The following is a 23,562-nucleotide window of genomic DNA, read 5'->3' as shown; positions in this document are numbered from 1 at the left end:
TTTTAGTGAGTAATAGATAGCTGCTGCTTTCACTGAGGCTTCATTTTTGTAGGGGACATCATTGTATTTATGTGTCTTGTTTTGCATGGTCACAAAGGCTTCGAATTGACCTGTAGATGTCTCTGCAGTAGTAATGGTAGTCTCTGTTTTATGTACCATCTTGGTTGCTGCAGCGTAGATAACCTTAAGCCTGGTAATATATGATGGCGGAACTGGTACCTGCGTGGTTTGTGTGCACGTTAGTTCTGAGTAAGTGGTGCAAATTATTTTCAGAGTTCGTGTGGCAGCAGTGGGAGCTTGTTCTTTTTACTATAGTGGCATACCTCGTACAATGGTGGGATTTTGATTTTTTGAAACCATCTAGTTTCATAGGCTGCTCAGGTTGCCTCTGCACCAATAGTATGTGATCGCCTATAATGGCATAGTTTCTATATGCATGATCTGCAGTAGATTTTAGGTGCCTAGCAAAGTCACAAAGGTATATATACTTGTTGTCTGTACTGGTGTCTGCGAGGGTTGTAACTATGTTTGAAATTCTGGTAGCTCTGTGTTTGAAGTCTTGTAGACATTGCTGCAGTAGTTGAAGCAGCTGGATGGTTTTACCTTTGCACGTTCTGAATATATCAAACTTTTGGTAATAGAAGTCTCTTTCATTTCTGCTATCAGCAGATAGCTATAATCCGGGGCTCTGATGTCATAATCGATGTCGATCATACTACTGTAATTGTCTTTTAGAGCTATGTTGCCTGCATATATGAACACAGTTATTGTCAGTGTAATTAGCGATGCAGATGTAACGTTGGCTGCTACTGCTGCTACACCAAGCTCAGGAGGGCCTTGGCTGCTAATAGCTTTGTGACTTGAAATAGGTCTATTAATTTTTAGTTTATAAATTAATTTCTGGTTAATGATGCTTTTGCCTGAGTCATATTTGACATGAATATTATTATAGATTCAGGAAATGTTCCCTCAATCATCTATTATCTTTATGTTTGACTCTGAACTCTATTTGTATGATCTTTGACTTCTAGTTTGTTCCATTATCATTTTATAGTCAATCTGTTTACTTTGACTTCTATGCCTTGCATTAGCTTATCATTTGATAGTCAATCTGTTTCTTATTTCTCCCACAAGTTACATAGTTTAGTCACTGGTTACCTATTACTGGTTACGTTCTGGTGGCTTACTGTCATTTTAATTTGTGGCTTACTGTAATCCTACTACTACTGCTTTTGTACTACAACTGTACTACTACTCTCTCTATGACAGTTTTATATACTGAGGCATAATTACTGTTGTTTATATAGCAGGCTGCTTATATGCCACTCCTCTCTACTACTACTACTACTACTACTACTACTACTACTCTACTGTTGTGGTGGCTTACTGGCATAATTTTGAATTGGTGACATTTTTTGAACCGTGCCCCTCTATACTACTACTATACCCTCTCTCCTCTACTATTGTTTTGCCGATGATGAAATTGTCTAATTCAATACATTATTTTAGAATATGAGCTGATGATCCAAAACTTATGAGTAACTTGGCATCATTACTAGCCGCCTCTATAGTGCCTTGTTCTCTATTTTGATGCCTTGATGCTCCAAGTTCTTGATCAAATGATGCTAGACATGTTTCTGAGGCCTTTTTTAAACCTTTCCCTCTCCTCACCTCTCCTTCCTCTCTGCTCCTTCTATCTCTCTTCTATTCTCTACTCTCATCCTCTCTCCAACACTACTGCACTAGTCTACTACTAGTGCTAGCTGCTGCTCTACTCTAGTACTCTACTAGTACTACACTACTGTTGGGGCTTACTGTAATCCTACTACTACTGCTGTTGTGCCCAACTCTCCTACTACCCTCTCTATGACAGTTTTATAAACTGTGCTCCTCTATACTACTACTACTACTCTCCTCTTCTATTTTTCTTCTCTCCTTTGTTTTGCCGATGATGAGATTGTCTAAGTCCATTCATTGTATGGAATATGAGCTGATGATCAGGAACTTGTGAGGAACTTGGCATCGTTACCAGCGGCCCCTATATGACCTCATCTTCTCTATTACGATGCCTTTATGCTCCAAGTTCATGATCAAATGATGATTGACATGGTACTGAGGCCTTTACTACTTGTACTACTTTTTTTTTCAAAATTTCTTACTCGATGATACAAAAGGTGTAGTGAGACAACATGACAGTCAAATACCCATAGCTTCTCCTAGACCGAAAGCTTCTGGGGGAAACTCGTCTCGAATGGAGTGCCATTGGATACTAGCCTCCCCCAGAGGTTTTCGGTCTTGTAGTGCAAATGGGTTTTCTCTTAACCTATTACTGACTGTCATATAAGTCTATGATCTATGATCACCACAGAGCAGCGGATGGCTCTATAAAGCAGCAACCCGCTAATTTGAGGGCACATTAGTTTCTTCTTCTTCTTCTACTACTACCAAACTAATTTGTCTCCTTTGTGTGTTCTCTCTCCTATCTTCTCCTCTCATCTGCTGCTGCTGCTACTACTAAAGCACTGCTACTACTACTAAAGCACTGCTGCTCTCTCTTCTCCTCTCTTCAACCTACTTCTCTGTTTTGATGCCTTGATGCTCCAAGTTCTTGATCAAATGATGGTAGACATATTTCTAAGGCCTTTTTTAAACCTTTCCCTCTCCTCACCTCTCCTTCCTCTCTGCTCTTTCTGTCTCTCTTCTATTTTCTACTCTCATCCTCTCTACAACACTGCTGCACTAGTCTACTACTAGTCCTAGCTGCTGCTCTACTCTAGTACTCTACTAGTACTACACTAGACCTAAACTTGTCTTTGCAATCTCTTCTTTACAATCTCTTCTTTACACTAGACCTACACTTGTCTTTTACGATCTTGTAGTGGAAAGAAGAAAAAGGACTAAAAAGGGATGTCTACAGGGATGATGACCTCTTAGAGATTGTCGGTGACCTTTGCAACTTTATAATGGACCATGTTGTTTATTACAAAGGTGATTACCATAACCCACAGTCCGACTTAGGTAGCAATCCTCTTTACCAGCACCTCCGTCAGTGGGATAGGCTATGTCTAGGTCGTTGATTACATGTGAACTTGTTGGAATGGACTGTGATCGATTTGTATTAGTACCTGAAAAATTTCGGACTCTTTTGGATGGATTTGGACATGGAAACATTTTGGACTTGAAATGTGGTGCTGTGTATATGTATGGATATTTATGTTGTGAATCTGTGATGTTTTCTGTCTCTGATTATATATGTATATATGTATGTGGTGCTGTGCTGTGCTGTCAACTCGATTATTGTAATTTTTATTTTTTTTTCTGAAAAATAACTGTAGGGGCGGTTCTAGATAGAGCCGCCCTTGCAAATGCAGACAATAGAGGCGGCTGAGACACAAGCCGCCCTTACTAAGGCTCACTATAAGGGCGGCTGGAAGCACCAACCGCTCTTATAGTAGGCCACTGTAAGGGCGGCTGTTGTTTCCAACCGCCCTTACAGTGGGCCTCTGTAAGGGCGGCTGGTGTTGAACCGCCCTTACAGTGAATTCCACTGTAAGAGCGTTTGCATAAGGGCGGCTGGGCCAGCCGCCCTTACAGAGCTTATTTAGCCGCCCCTGCAGTACCTGACTGTAGTAGTGTTTCTTTCACCTCAAGAGATAACAACGAAACTTCATTTGACAAGGAGAGGTGAAAAACAAGAAGAGTTTACTCCGACAATGCAAGCAACATGATCAACGCCAGACATGGTTGCATGCAGTCTTCACTTCTTCATCAGATAGAGAATTACGGACCACAAGAATCAACCGCAGAACAGAGACAACATGGTGCAAAATAGCTGCGCAGCCCGTTGACCACTATTCGGACGACCCTGGTACTGCTTTTGTAAGGACTGACCAGTGACCACAAGTCCACGACGACAGCCTCAGATGAGGACGACAGGACCCAACCACGAATGCAACATGAACCCTCCCCCTCGTGGTGAACAGACCCAATCCAAATAGCCAGTGCCCACATTCACCTTCCAAATGAACACACTGGGAACCTGCTCCACATAGTAACAAAGCATCACATGGTCAGAATTGCAAGTTACCAAGACAAGCATGTCATCCAGTTTGAGCCTCCAGTTAAGACAATCATACCTTCAGCCGAATTTGAAAATCCCTGGTGGAACAGGGACCTGCTGGTTACTATTGTGGATGCCGGTCTGGGGTGCATTCCCCTCTGAGGGAATGACATCATCTTCCACAACCCAGAACGTCTCGAGCAAGTGAGCCGCCAGCTGATATACCGTGTCATTGTCATTGTTCAGGAGGTCCTCAATCTTGTCCAAACCATCAGCATCTTCAATCATCTGTGCATACATGTTGACATGGCTCGGCCCCGAGTCCTTCTCTTGCTCCCCAACCTTCAAGATATTCCCAAGGCCCTCCAAACAGACGGTCAATAATCTAGTGTTAGAATGACCAAGCATATCACAAAAGGCGTCAATGCAACCCTGGCTTACAAGGTACCTAGCAAACAAATGATATGTTAGTAAAGATTGGTGCTTACATAAGAGCACAGAAGCACAAAAACAAAGAAGATCAACTAGCATACTTTATCTGATCATGTGTTCCACCACATAAGGCATTACTAATTGCCCAAGCAGCCTCATTGCTGACAGCAAACTCAGCAGTACGCACCAAATGGACCAAAGGAGCAATTATGTTCGCATCAATCACAACCTAGAACATGAGTACAAGTTACTATCAGTAAACTATGATCAGTAAACAAGGGACAAAATGAATTTAAGATGTCTCATGGTGGCTTCCCAATAAATGCGAAATTTCACAATGCAAAGTATACCACTATTTATAGCTTTATATACGCTCCAACCCTATCAAATTACTACATAGAAATGTTCATTGAGATTTACAAACCTGAATCTGCTTCTTGTTTCCAGCTGTGATGTTGGAGATTGTCCAGCAAGCTTCTTTTTTTACTCTTTTGTTTTGATTTGTTATCAAAAGATTGAAAAGATATGGAAGTGCTTGATGATCAACTATACGCTGAAGCAAGGGAATAGAAGCATTAGTAACACGAGTTTATGCATAAAAAAGAATATTAATAATGAGAAATACAAAAATCTAAAACAAAAACAAAAACACAAAAAAATCAGCACAAGTACATAGATAGGCATAACATGAGACAATAAAGAAGTGAACTACCAAAAATATGATGAATCAAACTGAGAGGTATGTAATGAACCAATTTATTCTGTTCTAATAGACTAATAGACTTTTCTGATCAAAGAATGATAAGGTCCCAAAGTAAAAATAAAAGACAAAAATCTAAGAACAATAAAGAATACATACCAGGTAGCATACTAACTGAAAAAACAACTATAATTTACCAAACAGAGAGTACATTATTGCACAAGTTGCACTACCATCTAGATAATTATCACTCTACGGTTTCTTTTATGCTCCATTTTTTCATGATTTGTTATCTTGGCGACAAAGACTCATAGAGATATAGTAAAGCAATAACTGATATTGGATGCTAGATAGAAAGAATACTTGAGTATGCACTTCATCCCCTGCGGCAATGCTTCCAACCACAAGCAGAGAAGGAACCAGCACCGAGGGTGAAGGATGGCTAAATCATTTTTTAGCAGCTTGTGCGTCAGAATCTGTATTTATATTTCTCAAACTAAAGTCTAGAGTTAATATAAAAAGGAAATCCTTACCTAAGGAGCTCAACAAGTCGAGGGCATGCTCCAGTTTCAATCACAGCTTCGATCCTGGTGTTGTCATCATTACCACCACACAAGTAAGACATTGCCCAGCAGGCATCAGTAAGGACTGCCTCGTCTTCAGAGTGAATGAGTTGTCGCAGAACCAGAAGTGCTGGCTTCACCTGCTCGATCACAAAACCAACCAACCATCAGTCGTTAAACAGCATATATAGCTAGTAGACCATCAGAGAGAGGACCTCCATACATGTTCAAAGTTGGGTTCTCCACGGCAAAAGTTGCTGAGAGACCAGGTCACAGTTCTCAACAATGAGAGTCTAGGGTTCCCATTAAACAACTGAAGTATTGGAAAGAGCGCACCATGTGCATGTACAATGTCACGGCACTTTGCAGAATCACCAGCCACATTGCCCAGGGCCCACACAGCCTACAAATTTGAAACAATCCTTTTATACTTCACACTATATGTGCCACTATTGACATGAAATGTTTGTGCAATTCAAACAGTGATAGTTTGTTTCCTAACGTGCCTGTTCACGGACATCCTCATTTCGTGAGGTAAGAAGCTTCACAGAGATGGGGACGGCACCAAGATTAACAACCAGCATGGTGTCCTCTGATTTTTTTAGATAATGGATAACAATCCGGCCTCTACATCCGAGGATGTACACAGCCCAAAAATACAGAAACTTGGATCAAGTGAAAAAGAGGAAGCCATAGTCTTATAGAACGACTACGACGCTATTTCAAACAATATAAATGTTTCCATCCTTTATTGGATATCTCTAACGCAATGACTTCTAATTTCTTACTCATCATCGAGAGCGCGTCCTTGACTTGCTCTTCATGCTGCAATTGGGCCCAAAAGCGTAACCAGTACGCTCCCCTGAAAATGACCTGCATAATAGAGTTAAATTTTATTCTATTAAAAACAACATCATTATGGCATCTCCAAATAGCCCAAAACATAGCAGTCACCCCTACCCAAATCAAATTTCTAATCTTTTTATTCTGATTAGAAAGCCAATTACCAAACATGTGGCTGATTGATCTAGGTTGAGTCAGATTAGTAGCATAAAAGATAAACCTCCAAATCATTTTGGCAAGGGGACAGTCTAGGAATAAATGTTGAATACATTCATTCCCATTACAACAAATACACTTCTGACTCCCTTTCCAATTTTTCCTGGCTAAGTTGTCTTTGGTAAGGACGACACCCCTTTGCAGGAACCAAAGAAAAAATTTTATTTTTAGAGGTACTTTTATCTTCCAGATCTTCCTATGACGAAAAGGTATATTTGTATCTATAAGATGGAGATACAGGGACCGGACAGAGAATAAACCTGATCTGGTTAAACTCCATCTGAAATAATCTGATCCATCCACCAGTTCGACATGAGAGATATTTGCTACTAAACTAAGCCATTCTGTAAGTTTTATTATCCACCAGAGCCCTCCTAAAAGAAATGTTCAGTGGGCTAGTGCTCATAACCTTTGAGACTGTAGCGTGAGGATCTCTCACTATATTATATAAAGATGGATAACGAACTTTCAGAGGCTTATCACCTACCCATATATCATCCCAAAATCTAGCTGTGGTTCCATCCTTAATATCGAAAGAACCCTTTGCCAACACCTCCTCTTTAATGCGCATTAGGCCTCTCCAAAAAGGAGAGTCATTGGGCTTAGCTGTGACCTGGGATAGATTTTTGGAACTTAGGTATTTATTCCTTAAAAGAGATTGCCATATACCTTCTGTATTCAACAGATTAATCAACCATTTTGCTAGGAGGCATTTATTTTGCAATTGTAAATTTAGGATACCTAGTCCTCCCTGGTCTTTGGGACGACAAATAATGTCCCATTTGGCCAGGCGGTATTTATGTTTGTCTGAGGAACCTTGCCAAAAGAATCTTGATCTATAATGGTCCAGATTCTTAATGACTCCTTTGGGAATCTCAAAGAAGGACATCATAAACATGGGCAGGCTACTTAGGACTGAGTTAAGAAGTACTAATCTTCCCCCATAAGATAGGTACTTCGCTTTCCAACAAGAGAGTTTTTGTTTAAATCGATCCTCTACTTTACTCATTCGGAGTTTAGGAGTTGTCGATGATGCATAGGAATCCCAAGGTAACGGAAGGGATATTCACCAGCATTGCATCCAAAGAGATTAGTATAGAATGATTCCATCTCTTTTGCCGCTCCATAGCAGAAAATTTCACTCTTGTGGAAATTGATCTTCAGCCCTGATAGCTGTTCAAAAGCACAAAGCAATAGTTTCAAATTCTTTGCTTGTTCTGGGTCGTGATCCAGAAAGATAATGATGTCATCCGCGTACTGTAATATGGACAAACCATCATCTATCAGGTGGGGTATAACACCTCTTATTTGACCGTCAACTTTTGCCCTGTTAATAAGGAGAGCTAGCATATCTGCGACGATGTTGAATAAGATAGGTGATATCCGATCTCCTTGTCGGAGTCCACGTTTGGTTTGGAAGTAGGGTCCAATGTCATCATTGACCTTGATTCCTACACTTCCACCTGTAACCATAGTTTGAACCCATCGACACCATTTGGGGGAGAAACCTTTCATCCGTAGGGTTTGTTGTAGAAAAGACCACTTCACCTTGTCGTATGCCTTTTCAAAGTCAATTTTGAAAATGACACCTTTTCTTTTTTTGGTGTGAAGCTCATGGATGGTTTCGTGTAAGATGACGACCCCTTCCATTATATTCCTACCTGGCATAAAGGCCATTTGTGTTGGTGTCACTACAGTTTTGGCTACCATATTAAGCCGATTTGTGCCCACCTTAGTGAAAATTTTGAAACTGACGTTAAGAACACAAATTGGCCTATATTGCTGAATTCTTATGGCATCATTTACTTTTGGGATTAAAGTAATAATTCCAAAGTTTAGACTGTAGAGGTCAAGAGCTTCTCTATGCAGCTCAGAGAATAAGGAAAGAAGGTCATCCTTTATCACTTCCCAAAACACCTGATAGAATTCGGCGGGGAAACCATCTGGACCTGGAGCCTTATTATGCTCCATTTGGAAAATCGCCTCCCTCACTTCGGATTCAGTGAATGGGCTAATGAGAATGTCATTTTCCTCAGGCGAAACCTGTAGAATATCCAGGTTATGGTCTTCCCTAAGAGAAATATCAAGATTCTCTGGCTGGCCAAAGAGATCTTTGTAGTATGTCGTAATATGACTTTTGAGATTATCATCGCCGATCACAGCACCTTGAGTATCTTCAAGCCTATAGATATGTTGTTTGCGATGTTTCCCGTTGGCAACTAAGTGAAAGAACCGAGTATTAGCATCCCCTTCCAACAGGATTTTAACCTTGGCTCTCTGGTACCATTTTAGTTCCTCCTCTCTGAGAAGGGTAACCAGGCGCTCTTTTAGATAATGCTTTAGATTAATCTCTTGGTCAGATAGAGGAGAGATCTCAGCTTTCTTATCAATTTTCTCTAAAAGAGCTAAAAGAGTCTTTTTTTTCATTTCGATAGGACCCTGCTGTGTGTTTCGCCCATCCCCTTAGGTACTGTCGTAGTCTACGAATCTTAGATTGCCAACGTTCAAGGGGGGTGGACCCAGAGCATGGAGATTGCCAAATATTTGCAACCATCTCATGAAATCCATCTCTTATTAGCCATCCTCTCTCAAATTTGAAGGGGCGACAGTGGGTCTGGTGGGTTGACGCGCCTGTATTAAGCACCAAAGGAGTATGGTCTGAAATATTCCCATCCCTTGGTTCTACTGTGGATAGAGGAAACATGATTTCCCATTCTGTGCTAACAAGGACTCTGTCCAACTTCTCGAGGGTTGGATTATCTCCTGGGCCCGCCCAAGTGTTCTGGCGGCCTACCATATGAATCTCCTTAAGATCTAGAGATTCAATAATAGCATTAAAAAGATCTGGCCATTTGGGGTCAAAGTCCCCAGTACTTTTATCTTCAGGGCAGCGCATTATATTAAAATCTCCTCCTATGATATATGGGAGGGATTCTTTCGAGCATGTGTTGGCCATTTCAACTAGGAAATCACGCTTATGCTGGAGTTGTGCTGGTCCATAGACCGAATATAGTACAAATTTGAAGTCATTTGATTTGACTCTAAGGGTGAATTTTACATAATAGTCTCCCTCCACAATAGCTCCAATGTCAAAGACATTCATGTCCACACCTAGCAAAATACCCCCCGACCTACCGTGGGGTGCCATAGTGTGCCAAAGGAAATCATGTCCTCCACAAAGATTTTTAAGAACATGATCCGGGAATGAGTCCCGCCCGGTTTCAGAAAGAGCAATAAAATTAATCTGCTCTTCCTTAACTAGTTCAGCCAAATACCTATGCTTAGCCAAGTCTCCCAGACCTCTGCTATTCCAGAAGACACCCTTCATTTTATACTAATTTTGGAAGGGGTTTTTGGTTTTTTAGGAAGTTTTCCTTTGAAAATATTCTTGGCATTATTGTATTTTTTCTTCCTTGGGAGTGGAGAGAGATCGATTATTTGATCACTCTCATCCTCCAGCAAATTCTCATTTAAATTACCACAGGCGTGGCTGAGAATCGCATCAATTTGGCTTTCTCGCTCATCATCACTCTCAAAATTGGAGAGTCTAGACTTGATAGAGCTTTTTTTTCATTTGCACATAGAACCAACCTATCTACTTCTAAGTTTTTAATACACACTACATCTGAGGTATCTAAGTTGATGCCTATCCTACCAAGGTTTGAAATAACTTTAGAATCTGGAAAGCTAGTGAAAGAGTTACCTGGGAATTCGAGGTTCTTTTTTGCTGCCATCCGTTCAACCTTGTGTAGAGTGTGGACGTCCGCCGTTCCTGCAATCCTAGAGCTACGGCGCAGCACTTTAATGGGTGCCGCCGTAGGCACAGGTGCCCGCTCTCCAACTGTCAGGGAGGTTGTGTCCACAGGAATGATCACCTCCTCTGAGTAGGTCGCAGTAGGTGTCGCTGTAGGTGTCGCAGGTGGTGTATGTAGCTCTTCAGGTGCCCCTTCCCCCACCCCAACCATGGAGGGGGTGGTCAGGAGCAGGGGAGCATCTGGTAGGGACGCGGGGCTGGCTTGGAGGGTAGTTGCCGGTGAAGATCCCCCCAAGCCAGCTGGTGGCACAGTGTCCTCCTTGGCTGGGTCTCCCACCTTCATTGGTGGGCTGTGCTGGCGACCCAAGGCCGAAACAGAGCGGAGCTGGCGAGCACCACCCTCGCCGACGCCCAGCTCGGCCCTGTTGACAGTCCTTAATGCTCATATTTAATCATCAACTAATCATGGAAAAGGATCTAAATGGAACCAACACCTAGACTTAGGGTTTTATCTGACAGAATTCCACGAGTTTTGGTGTTTGTCTATTTCTGCAGGGGGTTATCAGGAAATACGAAAGAAAGGCCCACACGTCGGGTTTACATAGAGATATTAACGTTCCGTGCAATTTTCTATCATCTAGAAGACTCCAGAAGCCACGGGACCGAAGCGGAGGCCGAGAGGGCTCAGGCACAGGGCGCCCGCCCTAGTCCCTTGGGCGCCCGCCCACTTCCAGAGACCAATTCGGACACGTTTCGCGGACAACGCTCCACCGACCTAAAGGATCAAGGAAAACCGTGCGATCAATGTCGGTTTGATCCGACGGCCCAGATTCACTTGAAGGGACTATAAAACCAGACCCCCCTGGCCCCTGGAGATCATACCTCTTCTACAGAATCAAAGCTAGGGTTTCAATTCTTCATCCAAGTAGAGAGGATCCCTCTAGTTCTTCTAGTTCTACCTCTAGTTCATCTAGATCTAGTTCTAGTTCATCTAGTTCTAGTTCTACTTCCTCTAGTTCTAGTTCTAGTTAGTTCTAGTTGTAATCTAGAAAATAGGGGGAGAGAAGAAGAGAGCGGAGGAGGAGCCGGATCTGTCGGATCTTCCTCAACTTTATACTTTTGCAGCATCTGGTTCGTTCTTCATCGTTCTCCAGGTTCTTCAATTCATAATTCCTGAGTTCTTTATTTACTTTTATTTACATTCAAGTTATTTATTGGATTCCCGCTTGCATCAAGTGCTCTAATCTTTGAAACATTAGAGTAGTAATTAATAGATTAGACGTGGTGTTTAGTCTTGCAATTACCTGGAATTGCACCCAATCCTGCGGATTGTTGTGGTAGCCTTAGGGTAGTGACAGCCCTAACGGTCGACGTATTCCACCTCGTTCGGATCGGTGTTTGTAGGACCGTAGTCGGAGCTTCCTAGCCCCCTTCTCATCTCTTTCTGTGGTTAGTGTTCTGATGTCCCGATATAGATAATCTTGAAGTAGTTCTTGATTCTTAGATCAACTAGAGAACTCTCAGGAAACTTCCTCTCTTCCCACCAAAAATAATCATATAGTTATCCTTGGGCGATCTTGGATCTTAATTAGTACACTCACGTTCCCTGTGGAAAATCGATACTATGGAATACTCCCGGGTGAAGGCTACATCGGTATCCGTGCGCTTGCGGATTTTTCTGTTTGCGTTTAAAATACCCAACAAGCTGTATGGCGCCGTTGCCGGGGAACGGTAGCTGTGCTAGTTTCGAACCAAGTCGTCCGTGTATCCTTTTTCTTTTCCTTTTTGCCACACTCACCTTATCATTTTCACCATACCACATGGATTTCACTCTAAGCATTAATGAGCATGGAATTTATTTCATAGCCACTTCATTTACTCCATGCTCATATGCAACATGTTCACAATCCATTGGTCTCTCTAACATCACCACATTCGAGATCTCCAACCCCCACTTCCTTTCTATTTATAAAAACTTTAAAAGGGCGGTTGTCGATGCATATGTCTATAATAATTTTTGCAGATCTCGTTGAGTTGATCTTGATATAGGTCAGCGTTGGAGGGTAAACCACTTCGCCGACATAAATTAATGGTTTCCCAAGGACAAGCTTAGTGTCTTAAAATAAGCACTGATTAGATCGTAACATGAGCTTTTAATTATTTGCAACATTACCTTGTGTATTGAGCATATAAGGATAATTGTAAAAAAATTCCTTCGGGTATTCTTGTCACTAACCTTTCTAGGATTGGAGCAAGAAGATCGGATGAATGACAAGCACAAGGTATGTCCAACCAATCATCATACAACATTGAATTAAATTCATCCAAACTTGAATTTTGCAAAATTCAAGCTTGGGGGAGTACTTTACATAAAAACATCATTTGCCATGTTGCTATGTTGGTTGTCCCTACCTTTGAGACATGCTCAATTTGTTAAATAGTAATCACACTACTTCATCTCCACTTGAGTAGATCTCTATAAAAGCCATCATGCTACCTTTGTTTATCCTAGTAAGTGTTAGTTTGGAAGTACTGTACATACTTCTATTGGTTTTTAAATTAAGCATGGTGCTTAGGTTAAACAGCCTTCCTTAATCTAATTAGATATGGAGTCTAGTTTGGTTATTGAACTAAAAATTGCTTGTGTAGACATTGGTATATTTTGTCAGATTAACCCCTGCAGAAAAAAAAAACTTTCAACATCAACTTGGGAAGTCCTGAGATAAACTCACATTGGAGACAAAGAGAGAGACACATGAAGTTTAACAATTTACACAAGGAAGGTATAGCTCACAAGAGATGATCCATGGAGGGTGCCACAAACACGATGCACAACCACTAAGAGAGGAAAGCTTCCACAAGTTGATACTATACCATCACTCTTCAAGTAAGGTAACATCTTAAGGTACTTGACTATCACTTCTATAAGCTTCTCCTTGGTTCTGGCGTTCACAAGAATAAAAGAGACAAACATGTATGATTTACAACTCTAGATTAACCAACCCAATCGATTCAATATGTTTAGTCCTTCCACCTTTGTGATCCCACACTCCTAATCATATGAGCTAAAATATTGCACACTCAATCTTTGGAAGATATATTTTAAAAAAAAGCGATATAAATATAGATGGATTATCTTTCCATTAGGTTGAGCGATCTGATCTGACAAATGTTTTAAATGCTACACTCATGATCTTATTATCCATCAACTTTGTCTTGCTCACTATGCTTAAGGTTAGAGAGAACAAATACACTTTTGGTTTTGTTGGTGCTTTCCACCAACAGGGCCCATGCACTTGATCTCTGAATGGTCTCTATGAGCAGGTACACTTCAAGCAAACTATGAAGGACTTTACAACTCCCATACTCCACCAAGTGATGAACCTAGATCTCGAGCACAAACACACTGGAGATACTGGACACTCATGCAATCACTGCCCTGAGATGCTTGAGGACATAACTACTAGAGTAACCCCGTTGTGGAAGTAATTACTGACCTTCTGCCAGTCAAGAGAGGCGATCCAGGACGCCCCGTCATCCTGATCTCCATCGGCATGGTGGACTTCCCAGAAGCACTCTGCGACTTTGGCTCCAGCGTCAACATTATGCCCAGGGTACTCTATGAAAAATTCTTTACACATCCTTTATTAGAAACAACCATGTGTTTGTAGCTTGCAGAGCGTACGCTAAGTTTCCCAAAGGGAATATTGAAGAACCTCTACGTCCGAGTTGGTACCTTGTACGCCCCAGCAGACTTCGTGGTGATAGAGACTGGTACTGATGAGAGGGCACCCATCCTAGGCAGGCCATATTCCTGAACACCTCAGGAGCTGTCATCTACGCTAGTGCTGCCAAGATCAGTTTCTACATCAAAGGGAGAAAGGAGACATTTTCCTTCGAGAACAAGATTACACAAATCTCATAGCAATCCCGACAGGAACCAAGGAAGAGGACCAACAGGAGGAACAAGAACAAGCAAATGTGGATCGAGTCAGCTAAGATGGTCACTGCAGTTCAAGGAGGTCAAGATCGTCGACTTAAGTCACCATTCCTGACCAAAAAGGACGACCCAATTATGCCAAGCATCCAGTGCTCCATTAATGGATACAACTTCCAGAAGATGCTTTGCGACACCGGGTGAGGCGTCAACATAATGGCCGCAGTCACCTATCAGCTCCTGTTCGGAACCATGCCCCTAAAACCAACATACATTCAGCTCCAGATGGCAGATCAGACATTCCGAAAGGTTGAAGGTTATTATCATGGGAGAAGACGAGTACGATCCACCCATCATCCTTGGGAGACAGTTCCTCAGCACCGTTAAAGCAATCATCTACATTGGAACTGGAGAAGTCCACATGCATTTCCCCTCTGAGAAGGTACGCCGCTATTTTACTGACCCTAACTATATAGTTGAAGACTTTAAGCAGGTCAGGACAAGAAGGTGATGCAACCGCAACCAGAGGAGGCAAATCATCAAGGACGGATGGGCAGACTACGAAGGAGAAGTTGTAAGGTCTGAAGACACACAACTTGAATAGAATAGTCCTGAGGAGACTGTAGCACGGAGTCAGGTGTGGAGAGAGAAGATAGTTATATATGAAGACCAGGCGCCGCCAGAACCACCGACTACGCCATCCAGCGAATCCCAGGACGACTGAGAAAACGGAGAGTCCTGTTCGAAGGACTTAAAAACACCGAATGCCTTGCCAAGAGGTAAACTTGGTAGTTATCTTTTTCCTTTCAATTATTTAAAATAGTTTGCTTAGTTAATCAGGTTTATATCATCTTGAAAAGAAAATAAAAATGTTAAAAATAGTAAGCCCCATGTGAGTGTGCTCATGGCATAAAACCCATAAGTACATTCACTGTGGTGGCATAAATATATTCATGTCCTATAAAAATGAAAATATAAAAATAAATTTATGATCCTACTAAAGAGAGTAACATTTATTGAGGAGGCTCAACATGATAAAGGCTAAATATTTATGCTAACACTTAACTAGTTCCACAAAGCTTTGTTGTCTATTTGAGCTCCACAGAATTCAAGGATCAAAGAAGACTAGCAGACGGAGGACATCCTAATCGTTGTTAGAGTGCTGCCGACATTCAAATACAACTCCGCCACCTGCTAGTTACATCAGAAGAAATTACGTAAAAATCCAGCTTGGGGGAGAGCACCCCCATTCATCCAGCTAAGTGTTCTACTCATGTTTATACTTTACTCAAATAATAAAAAGATGCATAATCATAAAAACCCAAATAAACATTTTCTGCTTATATATATATATCTTTGCTTAGTTTGCTAAATAAATAAATAAATAAAATTTGCTATGAACCCTCGTGATAAGCTCTCATATGGAAATGATGAATAGGTGCTCTACCATGACTAGTTCTCAAAATTGAAATCTCTCTCAAGTTTAGGCATGACTGGTATTAATTAAGATTTGCTCTAAACATGAACTTGTGGGAAGAGTACTTGATCTAAAGTCTAAGTCGTTAACGGATATGATATGGGAAGGTTGAGCTGTTGTTTATCTGTTCCTAGAGATGCTAGAATTCTGGAGAATTTTATCTTTGAAAAACTTTAAAATGTTGCATGATGAGTTCCTGTATGATGAGAGTTTAAATTCCTACCACAGCCATATATACATGCTTGCTAGACTTTGAGCCACACATTTACTTTTTATTGCTTATGAGCATTGAGTGTGGTCAAGCTGTGTAGACCCTTAGGAGCTTGTCATGTGGTTAAATCAAGATTCACTTGCACGTTCACTCATACATGTTGCTTCTACTCCGGAAGTATGCATCCACGTATATCCATCCATTTCCATCTCCAGAACCACCCAAAAATATTCTACTCCTAACCCGGGAGAGAATAGCCAAAAATATTTATGTTTTTCCTCTGTGAAATAAATGCTCAAGTTATCTTGTTACTACCACTTGCTATATTATTTCAGGAGATCAGTGCTCTAAAAAAAAGAAAGAAAAAAAAAGAAAGAATACGAGGAAATAAAAAGGGGCAAGTGCCCGGAACCTCAAAAGAAAGAAAAAGTGAGACGAGAGGTAAAAATGGACAAGTGTCCGGCAGTAGAATTAGGGGTACAAGATACCCACCTGAGAGAAAAGAAAAAAAGAAAATATAGAGCATCTCATTCTCCTCAAAAAGTTTCAAAAGAGAAAGAAAGGTATGTATCCTTTCAAAAGAGCATAAGTAGAATTAGACTTTCTCCATTGTTATCACCATCATCACCATACACCATTTATTCGCCACACATGCACATCTTGATTTGACTTATTGACTTGTTCTTTTGGATCCACGGTTTGACTATGCAATAAATGTCTTGTAAGTATGTATTAGCTGTCTCCCACCTATGAGCTCCACATATCAAAACCTTATTAGAGTAGGGTGAGAGAGAAGGCAATGTCACTATGCCTTATACCACAAATACTACATATTTTGAGAGAAGGCATATACCATTACTGCTCTAATAAGGTTTTGAAAATCTAGAGATACCACAAAAGAGAGACTAGAGAGAGTCATACAAGGAATCTCTGAGTTTTATTTGAAAATCTGCAAAAACTCCAGAGCTATAGTTAATCGAAGAACAAGAGACATGGCGCTTGACTAGACCGTTCTATCTTTTAACTGCTCAAGACACAAGTGACGGTTGCAAGCCCCATGGTGGAAGGTAAAATGAGCATGAAACCACTGCAGAAACTCTTGAGTCCATCTTTGCTCAGGGACGAGCAAAGGTTAAGCTTGGGGGAGCTTGTTGACGGTCCTTAATGCTCATATTTAATCATCAGCTAAATTTGGAAAAGGATCTAAATGGAACCAACACCTAGACTTAGGGTTTTATCTGACAGAATTCCACGAGTTTTGGTGTTTGTCTATTTCTGCAGGGGGTTATCAGGAAATACAGAAGAAAGGCCCACACGTCGGGTTTACATAGAGATATTAACGTGCCACGTAATTTTCTATCATCTAGAAGACTCCAGAAGCCACGGGACCGAAGCGGAGGCCGAGAGGGCTCAAGCACAGGGCGCCCGCCCACTTCCAGAGACCAATTCGGACACGTTTCGCGGACAACGCTCCACCGACCTAAAGGATCAAGGAAAACCGTGCGATCAATGTCGGTTTGATCCGACGGCCCAGATTCACTTGAAGAGACTATAAAACCAGACCCCCCTGGCCCCTGGAGATCATACCTCTTCTACAGAATCAAAGCTAGGGTTTCAATTCTTTATCCAAGTAGAGAGGATCCCTCTAATTCTTCTAGTTCTACCTCTAGTTCATCTAGATCTAGTTCTAGTTCATCTAGTTCTAGTTCTAGTTCCTCTAGTTTTAGTTCTAGTTAGTTCTAGTTGTAATCTAGAAAATAGGGAGAGAGAAGAGGAGAGCGGAGGAGGAGCCGGATCTGTCGGATCTTCCTCAACATTATACTTTTGCAGCATCTGGTTCGTTCTTCATCGTTCTCCAGGTTCTTCAATTCATAATTCCTGAGTTCTTTATTTACTTTTATTTACATTCAAGTTATTTATTGGATTCCCGCTTGCATCAAGTGCTCTAATCTTTGAAACATTAGAGTAGTAATTAATAGATTAGACGTGGTGTTTAGTCTTGCAATTACCTGGAATTGCACCCAATCCTACGGATTGTTGTGGTAGCCTTAGGGTAGTGACAGCCCTAACGGTCGACGTATTCCACCTCGTTCGGATCAGTGTTTGTAGGACCGTAGTCGGAGCTTCCTAGCCCCCTTCTCATCTCTTTCTGTGGTTAGTGTTCTGATGTCCCGATATAGATAATCTTGAAGTAATTCTTGATTCTTAGGTCAACTAGAGAACTCTTAGGAAACTTCCTCTCTTCCCACAAAAAATAATCATATAGTTATCCTTGGGCGATCTTGGATCTTAATTAGTACACTCACGTTCTCTGTGGAAAATCGATACTCTGGAATACTCCCGGGTGAAGGCTACATCGGTATCCGTGCGCTTGCGGATTTTTCTGTTTGAATTTAAAATACCCAACAGGCCCCAAGTACCTCGAGGGGAGTCACAGTGGAGTTAGAGAGGAGGCATAGGGGTTCGGTTGCAGTAGCAACCCCCACGCCTACCTCGCCAACCCTCTCGTCCGTCGCTGTAGAAGAGAGCCCCTCCGTCGGTGGGTCCAGCGTCGGGCTGGGATGGCCCAACAGTGGCTCCTCTAGAATCGATGTGGTCACCCCACACTCCAGCTTAAGAAGGGGGGTATTAGGTGAGGTAGATCCCCCCACCTCGACATCCTCAGTCGACAACAAGGAAACAGAAGAAGGAAAAACGTTGTTAGGATCAGTAATATTTGTCACCTTCCTTACAACATCCTCGTCTTCTTCTAACATGACCTGGTAACTGATCTCCTCAATAAGCTGAGAGCATGCTACATCCACAGCTTCTGCAACCAAGGCATCTTGCTTCTGAGGAGGCATATTCTGTGGGGGTACTAGAGATTTATCAGATGCTGGTGCATTGTTCTGTGGGTTTTGCGGATCAGAAGCTTCCGCATCTTCCATCTCACGGTCGCTCCCTTCTTTCTCCTTATCACTATCCCCCAGCAGGTCATCATCCTCATCAGGATCCATCGGGTCACTCTAAACAACTTCATCCGCCTTAAAATACAGGCGGTAAATGCCAACGCCAACACACACATTAGCAAACTCCGGGATCTTTTTGACATCATAAACAGCAACCCGGATACGAACCTGGCCAGTCTCACGAAGGTGTACCATATTCACCTTTTGTGTGGTCCCAATAATGGTCCCAACTACCCACAGAGGAAGAAAAGAACGAAGTACCCTAGGTACCTTGGTGACAGTAACCCATGTCTGCTCCAGCAATCTGATAGGCTGGATATCATCCTCATACTCAGCAAAAGAGATGATACCTTCCTTGTTCTTTGTTGTGAAGGTACCAATCGCAATCAGGCGGTCTAATTCCTCTTTGTTTGGAAACGGAACAACAAAAGACTTAGCCCCAAGCTGCTGCACCTCCCAATGCCAACGAACCGGAATAATCCTTGCCAATTCAGCTTGAAGTAACTGAGGGGAAACTTCTCCTACTTGTACAGTGATCTGAGCTGCGGCTGATGACTGAAACGTGTCAACAACATGATTTTTCTTGGCCGCCTGGATCTAGAAAAATCCCATCCCATCCTCCGCGGTGCCACAGAGAGCAACTGTTGGCTTAGGGCCACGCAGCAAAGGGCACCTACTGGTAAAATGCTCCTCAGTGCATATAGAGCATTCCAGCGTCATGGAAAGATCCTTCCGCTTCCTCTTCTTGCTGAGTTCCTCATCAACCACCTTGCTTTGGTCATCCGCCTCCTGAGTCATGTCATTGGCATGGGCGGCACCGGAGACTTCTCAAAGTTCCGCCGTACCATCGTGTCCAGCAGCTCCCGGTGCCAGCCTGGGACCTCGACCACGGTTCCCGCGACCTCCGGCTATAGCACCAGCCAGAGGGGGAGCCCCATGGCCACCGGCTTGAGTGTCACGGCCACCTGGTTGAGGATGGGCACCACGTCCAGCAGCGGGAGCAGGAGCACCCCCGCGACCACGAACCGGGGCGCCACCGCGACTAGAGCCTCTGATGACCCGGAGGCAATGTTTGTGAGAGCCCATGCTGCCTCAAACTGCAGCCACAACAAAACCAGAAAAGAAACAGTAAGTTTTCATCATAGACACATCAGGATTAACACCATTCAATCTTCAAGCAAGTTGATAGATGCATCATAGATTGAGATTATGACACCATACAATCTTCAATCGAGCAAGTACAGCGACATTGTTATGTTTGACAAGACAATTTTCACATTACAATATAACTACAAACAATATATATATCTGCATTCTGCAATGCACTAGTACAGATTCATAAATCTAATGCAAAAGTTTTAAGACTAAATGTGCCTCAAAAGTAATTGCATTGTTGAATTGTGAGTCACTGCACATACCTGGAGCTGAGGGTAGTCCTCCCTAGAAAGCAACTGTACGAAGCGAGGCAGAACTCCACATTCAACAACCTCCTTAATTGGGGGATCCTTCTCTGACAAATGAATCCAATGTTAGTGATCAGAGAGGATAAACGTATATTTTGGTTGCAGTAACAAATTTGAATGCAAATTCAGTAGGATTTGATGAAAAGTTTATGTAGAATTCCAAAAGTTCAAGTGAGTTCCCACAAGTTTTATTTTATTAGAGCTGTTAGAATGATCTCCCACCGATTAGGCCCAAAGGCCTAATCGGGCCTTGACCTACGCCCTGATCGGGGGCGTCCAGCCCATCTATGGCTGGAGGGCCTCTGTCACACTGCGCTATAAATATGGGGGGCCGCCGGCTCTCAGTACGAGGTTCACCATGAGTCGCACTCCCCACCGAAACCCTAATCCGATCTAGAGAAGGGCGCAGCCAGTGACGGGAAGCCCTTCGCGCCGCCACTGCACTGCACCGCCGAGTCTTCCCCACCCATCGCTGCCCGTGCGCAGATCTGCATCAACGAACCAGAGATGGCGGCCTCCAGATCCGGATCTTCCACCGCGCCAACTCCTACTTCCTCCGATGGTATGAACCCTGCTACTTCCCCTTCTCCCCTGGATCTCCTAGATCTTTCATAAGTGCACTCATTTACACTGAATAGAGAATGGTTACCCCACAGTTCTACTCCTAGAATGATTCTATGTTCTAACATTGGTATCGGACGCCTACTCTAGCGAGTAGATCTAGAGTTTTGGGAAAGAAGAAAGGATAGATCAACTTCAGATCTATCAAACCCAGTAGAGAAAAGTTCATCTGATTCCGAATCGGATAGAGAAAAGAAACACAGTCGAACCCTAACCCTAAAATGCCAACTCTGCATACTTACCACGCGAGATCTGCCAAAAGGGAGCCACCCATGGGACCACTCAACGGCACCGCGCGCGGAAGCACGCATGCGCCGGCGAGGGGTGCCATGGTGGCGCCACCAGCTGCTGCGTGCGCGTCGCGGAGCCGCTGCGGGCAATGCTTGTAACATCCCAGATTTTTACGAAAACCAAAAATACGAGCTTTTTAAAATTTTTCCTGTAATCGTGTGAAACATATAGTTTTTAAGTCTAACTCGATCCTAACCCGCTAACAAATCGTGGCATACATGTAGATTTGTTTGTAGGCGAGTGCTTTCGTTCGTGAGTCGATTTCGAGTTGAGTCTTAAATTAGGGTTTGGAGTGCACAAATCCGTAGCGAAGTCTTTCTAAATCTCCGCTGAGCTTATCTCAAAGGCGAAGCGAATCCCTTCTCAACCTTTCTATTGGAGTACGTCTCAAACTCCTTTGAATTCCTTCCGAACTCCTTTCTAACCCTTTGTGACCTCTCTCGCCTACTTGGTTCCCTTCTTAAATCCCCTCTTTGAATTCATCTCCGATCTCCTTTTGAATCTTCTCCAAACTCCTTTTGTTTTCATTCCTTTGAGTTTAAACAAAAATGGAAAACCCATTTCAAATTTCTTGGACCAACTCCTTCTCCCCTTCTTTTCACTTCTGGCCCAGTTGGCACCTCCCCTTTTCTTTCGGCCCAGCCTCGGTCTCCAGTCCGCTCCCCTCCCCCGCCTCGCTCGGCCCAGCGCAGACGCGGCCCAAGTAACCCCGCCGGCCCAGCTCCTGTGCGGCCCCGCTAGCCCTAAGCCACACACGAGGCCCAGCTCTTCCTTGGCCCATCCAGTGCCGCGCTGGCCCATCCGCTCCCCCCTGCCTTGGCCCAAGTCGCGGCCGGCCCAGCAGCCGCGCCCCTCCTCTGCCCTGGAGCGGAACGCTCCAGGCAGAGCCGCCGCCGCCGCTCGGTGGAGCGCCCGCGCCCCGGCACTCGCCTCGTGCCCTCTGCCTCCGTGGCACGGACGCCGATGAGCGCCGCGTGTCCTTTCCGAAGCACGGACGCCCAGGAGCCGCTGCAGCTCTCCATGCCCTAGCCTCGCGCGCGTATAAAAGCCGAGCCGCCGCTGTCTGCTCCCTCCGCTCAGCGCCGCCGCCCCCCCTTCTCCTCCGCGCCCTCGCCCGGCGACCTCGACGCCTCTGCCCCGACGCCGACGCCGCCCCTGCACTCTCAGCGCCCTCGCCGCACCGGAGCTCTACCACGCCACCGCCCCACCTCGACGCCACGGAGGCCAGCCGCGACGCTGCCCGCGCGTCGAGCCTCGTCGAGACGACCTCGACGACGAGCAGGAGCTCCGCGTCCTCGCCACGGTCACCAGGAGCCCGCGGCTCCGCACCCTTGCCGAGCACCTCGCCTCGGGCCACGACGCCGCCAAGCACCACTGCGCCCGGAGCCGAGCCCCGTCCCCGCGCACCCGCCGTCGCGACGCCGCGTCCGCGACGCGCCTCGTCCTCGGCACCACCCCGCGCACCCGCCGACCGCGCCGCCCCCAGAGCTCGCGACGGCGCAGCATCGGAGCCGCGACCGCCGTTCCCGCCACGACGTCGCTGCGGTGACCAAGCACCGCGACCCCGTCCGGCGTTCACGGCCCCGTCCTCGCCATCGAGCCATGCTCAGTCTCCACCGATGCTGCATGCCGAGCCCCTGCACCGCAACCTCGACGCCGATCAGGAGCTTCGCCACTTCGCAGTGCCCTCCTTCCATGCCTCACTGCACCGACGCCCAGGGGCACCACAACCATGCCGAGCTGCTGCTCTGTCTTGCCATGTCTATGCAGCAGCGGTACCACCTGACATGGAGCTCCTTGATGCCGCCGGTGAGTAACCGAAACCCTAAGTTTTCCCTTTTCGCATTGTCGATGTGCCCCTATCTGAGTCCGGCCTTTGCGCCGTGAATACCACTGTTGTAGGAAAGCAGTGGCCTCGTCGTGGTTTTGCCGAAGATGTGTCGCCTTTCCGGCCGGCCGCAGCGAGCCACAGCCAGCCAAGCAGAAGACTTGCAGCCGATCTACGCCCTCGGCAAGGTCGAAACACCCCCTAAAAACCCTAGTCGA

At 44.2% G+C, this 23,562-nt stretch overlaps 1 protein-coding gene across 1 annotated transcript in view; it reads right to left on the bottom strand.

Annotated features, from left to right (window-relative positions):
• Nucleotides 4,139-23,562, bottom strand: part of LOC8086335 (importin subunit alpha-1b) — a 38,459-nt gene continuing 19,035 nt past the window's right edge. The window contains exons 3-11 of the mRNA XM_002455555.2: nt 20,560-20,651; nt 20,191-20,238; nt 6,262-6,345; nt 5,979-6,158; nt 5,726-5,895; nt 5,556-5,634; nt 4,917-5,045; nt 4,594-4,721; nt 4,139-4,508 (exon numbers count right to left, since the gene is read on the bottom strand). Of these exons, the coding sequence (XP_002455600.2) occupies nt 4,139-4,508; nt 4,594-4,721; nt 4,917-5,045; nt 5,556-5,634; nt 5,726-5,895; nt 5,979-6,158; nt 6,262-6,345; nt 20,191-20,238; nt 20,560-20,651 (1,280 nt within the window). The remainder of the gene's footprint in view (nt 4,509-4,593; nt 4,722-4,916; nt 5,046-5,555; nt 5,635-5,725; nt 5,896-5,978; nt 6,159-6,261; nt 6,346-20,190; nt 20,239-20,559; nt 20,652-23,562) is intronic.

Source organism: Sorghum bicolor, chromosome 3 (genome assembly GCF_000003195.3).
Source record: "Sorghum bicolor cultivar BTx623 chromosome 3, Sorghum_bicolor_NCBIv3, whole genome shotgun sequence".
In the NCBI taxonomy this organism is placed as follows: domain Eukaryota; kingdom Viridiplantae; phylum Streptophyta; class Magnoliopsida; order Poales; family Poaceae; genus Sorghum; species Sorghum bicolor.
Note: the sequence above shows the minus strand (reverse complement) of the source record. Positions and strands in the feature narration are given on the sequence as shown.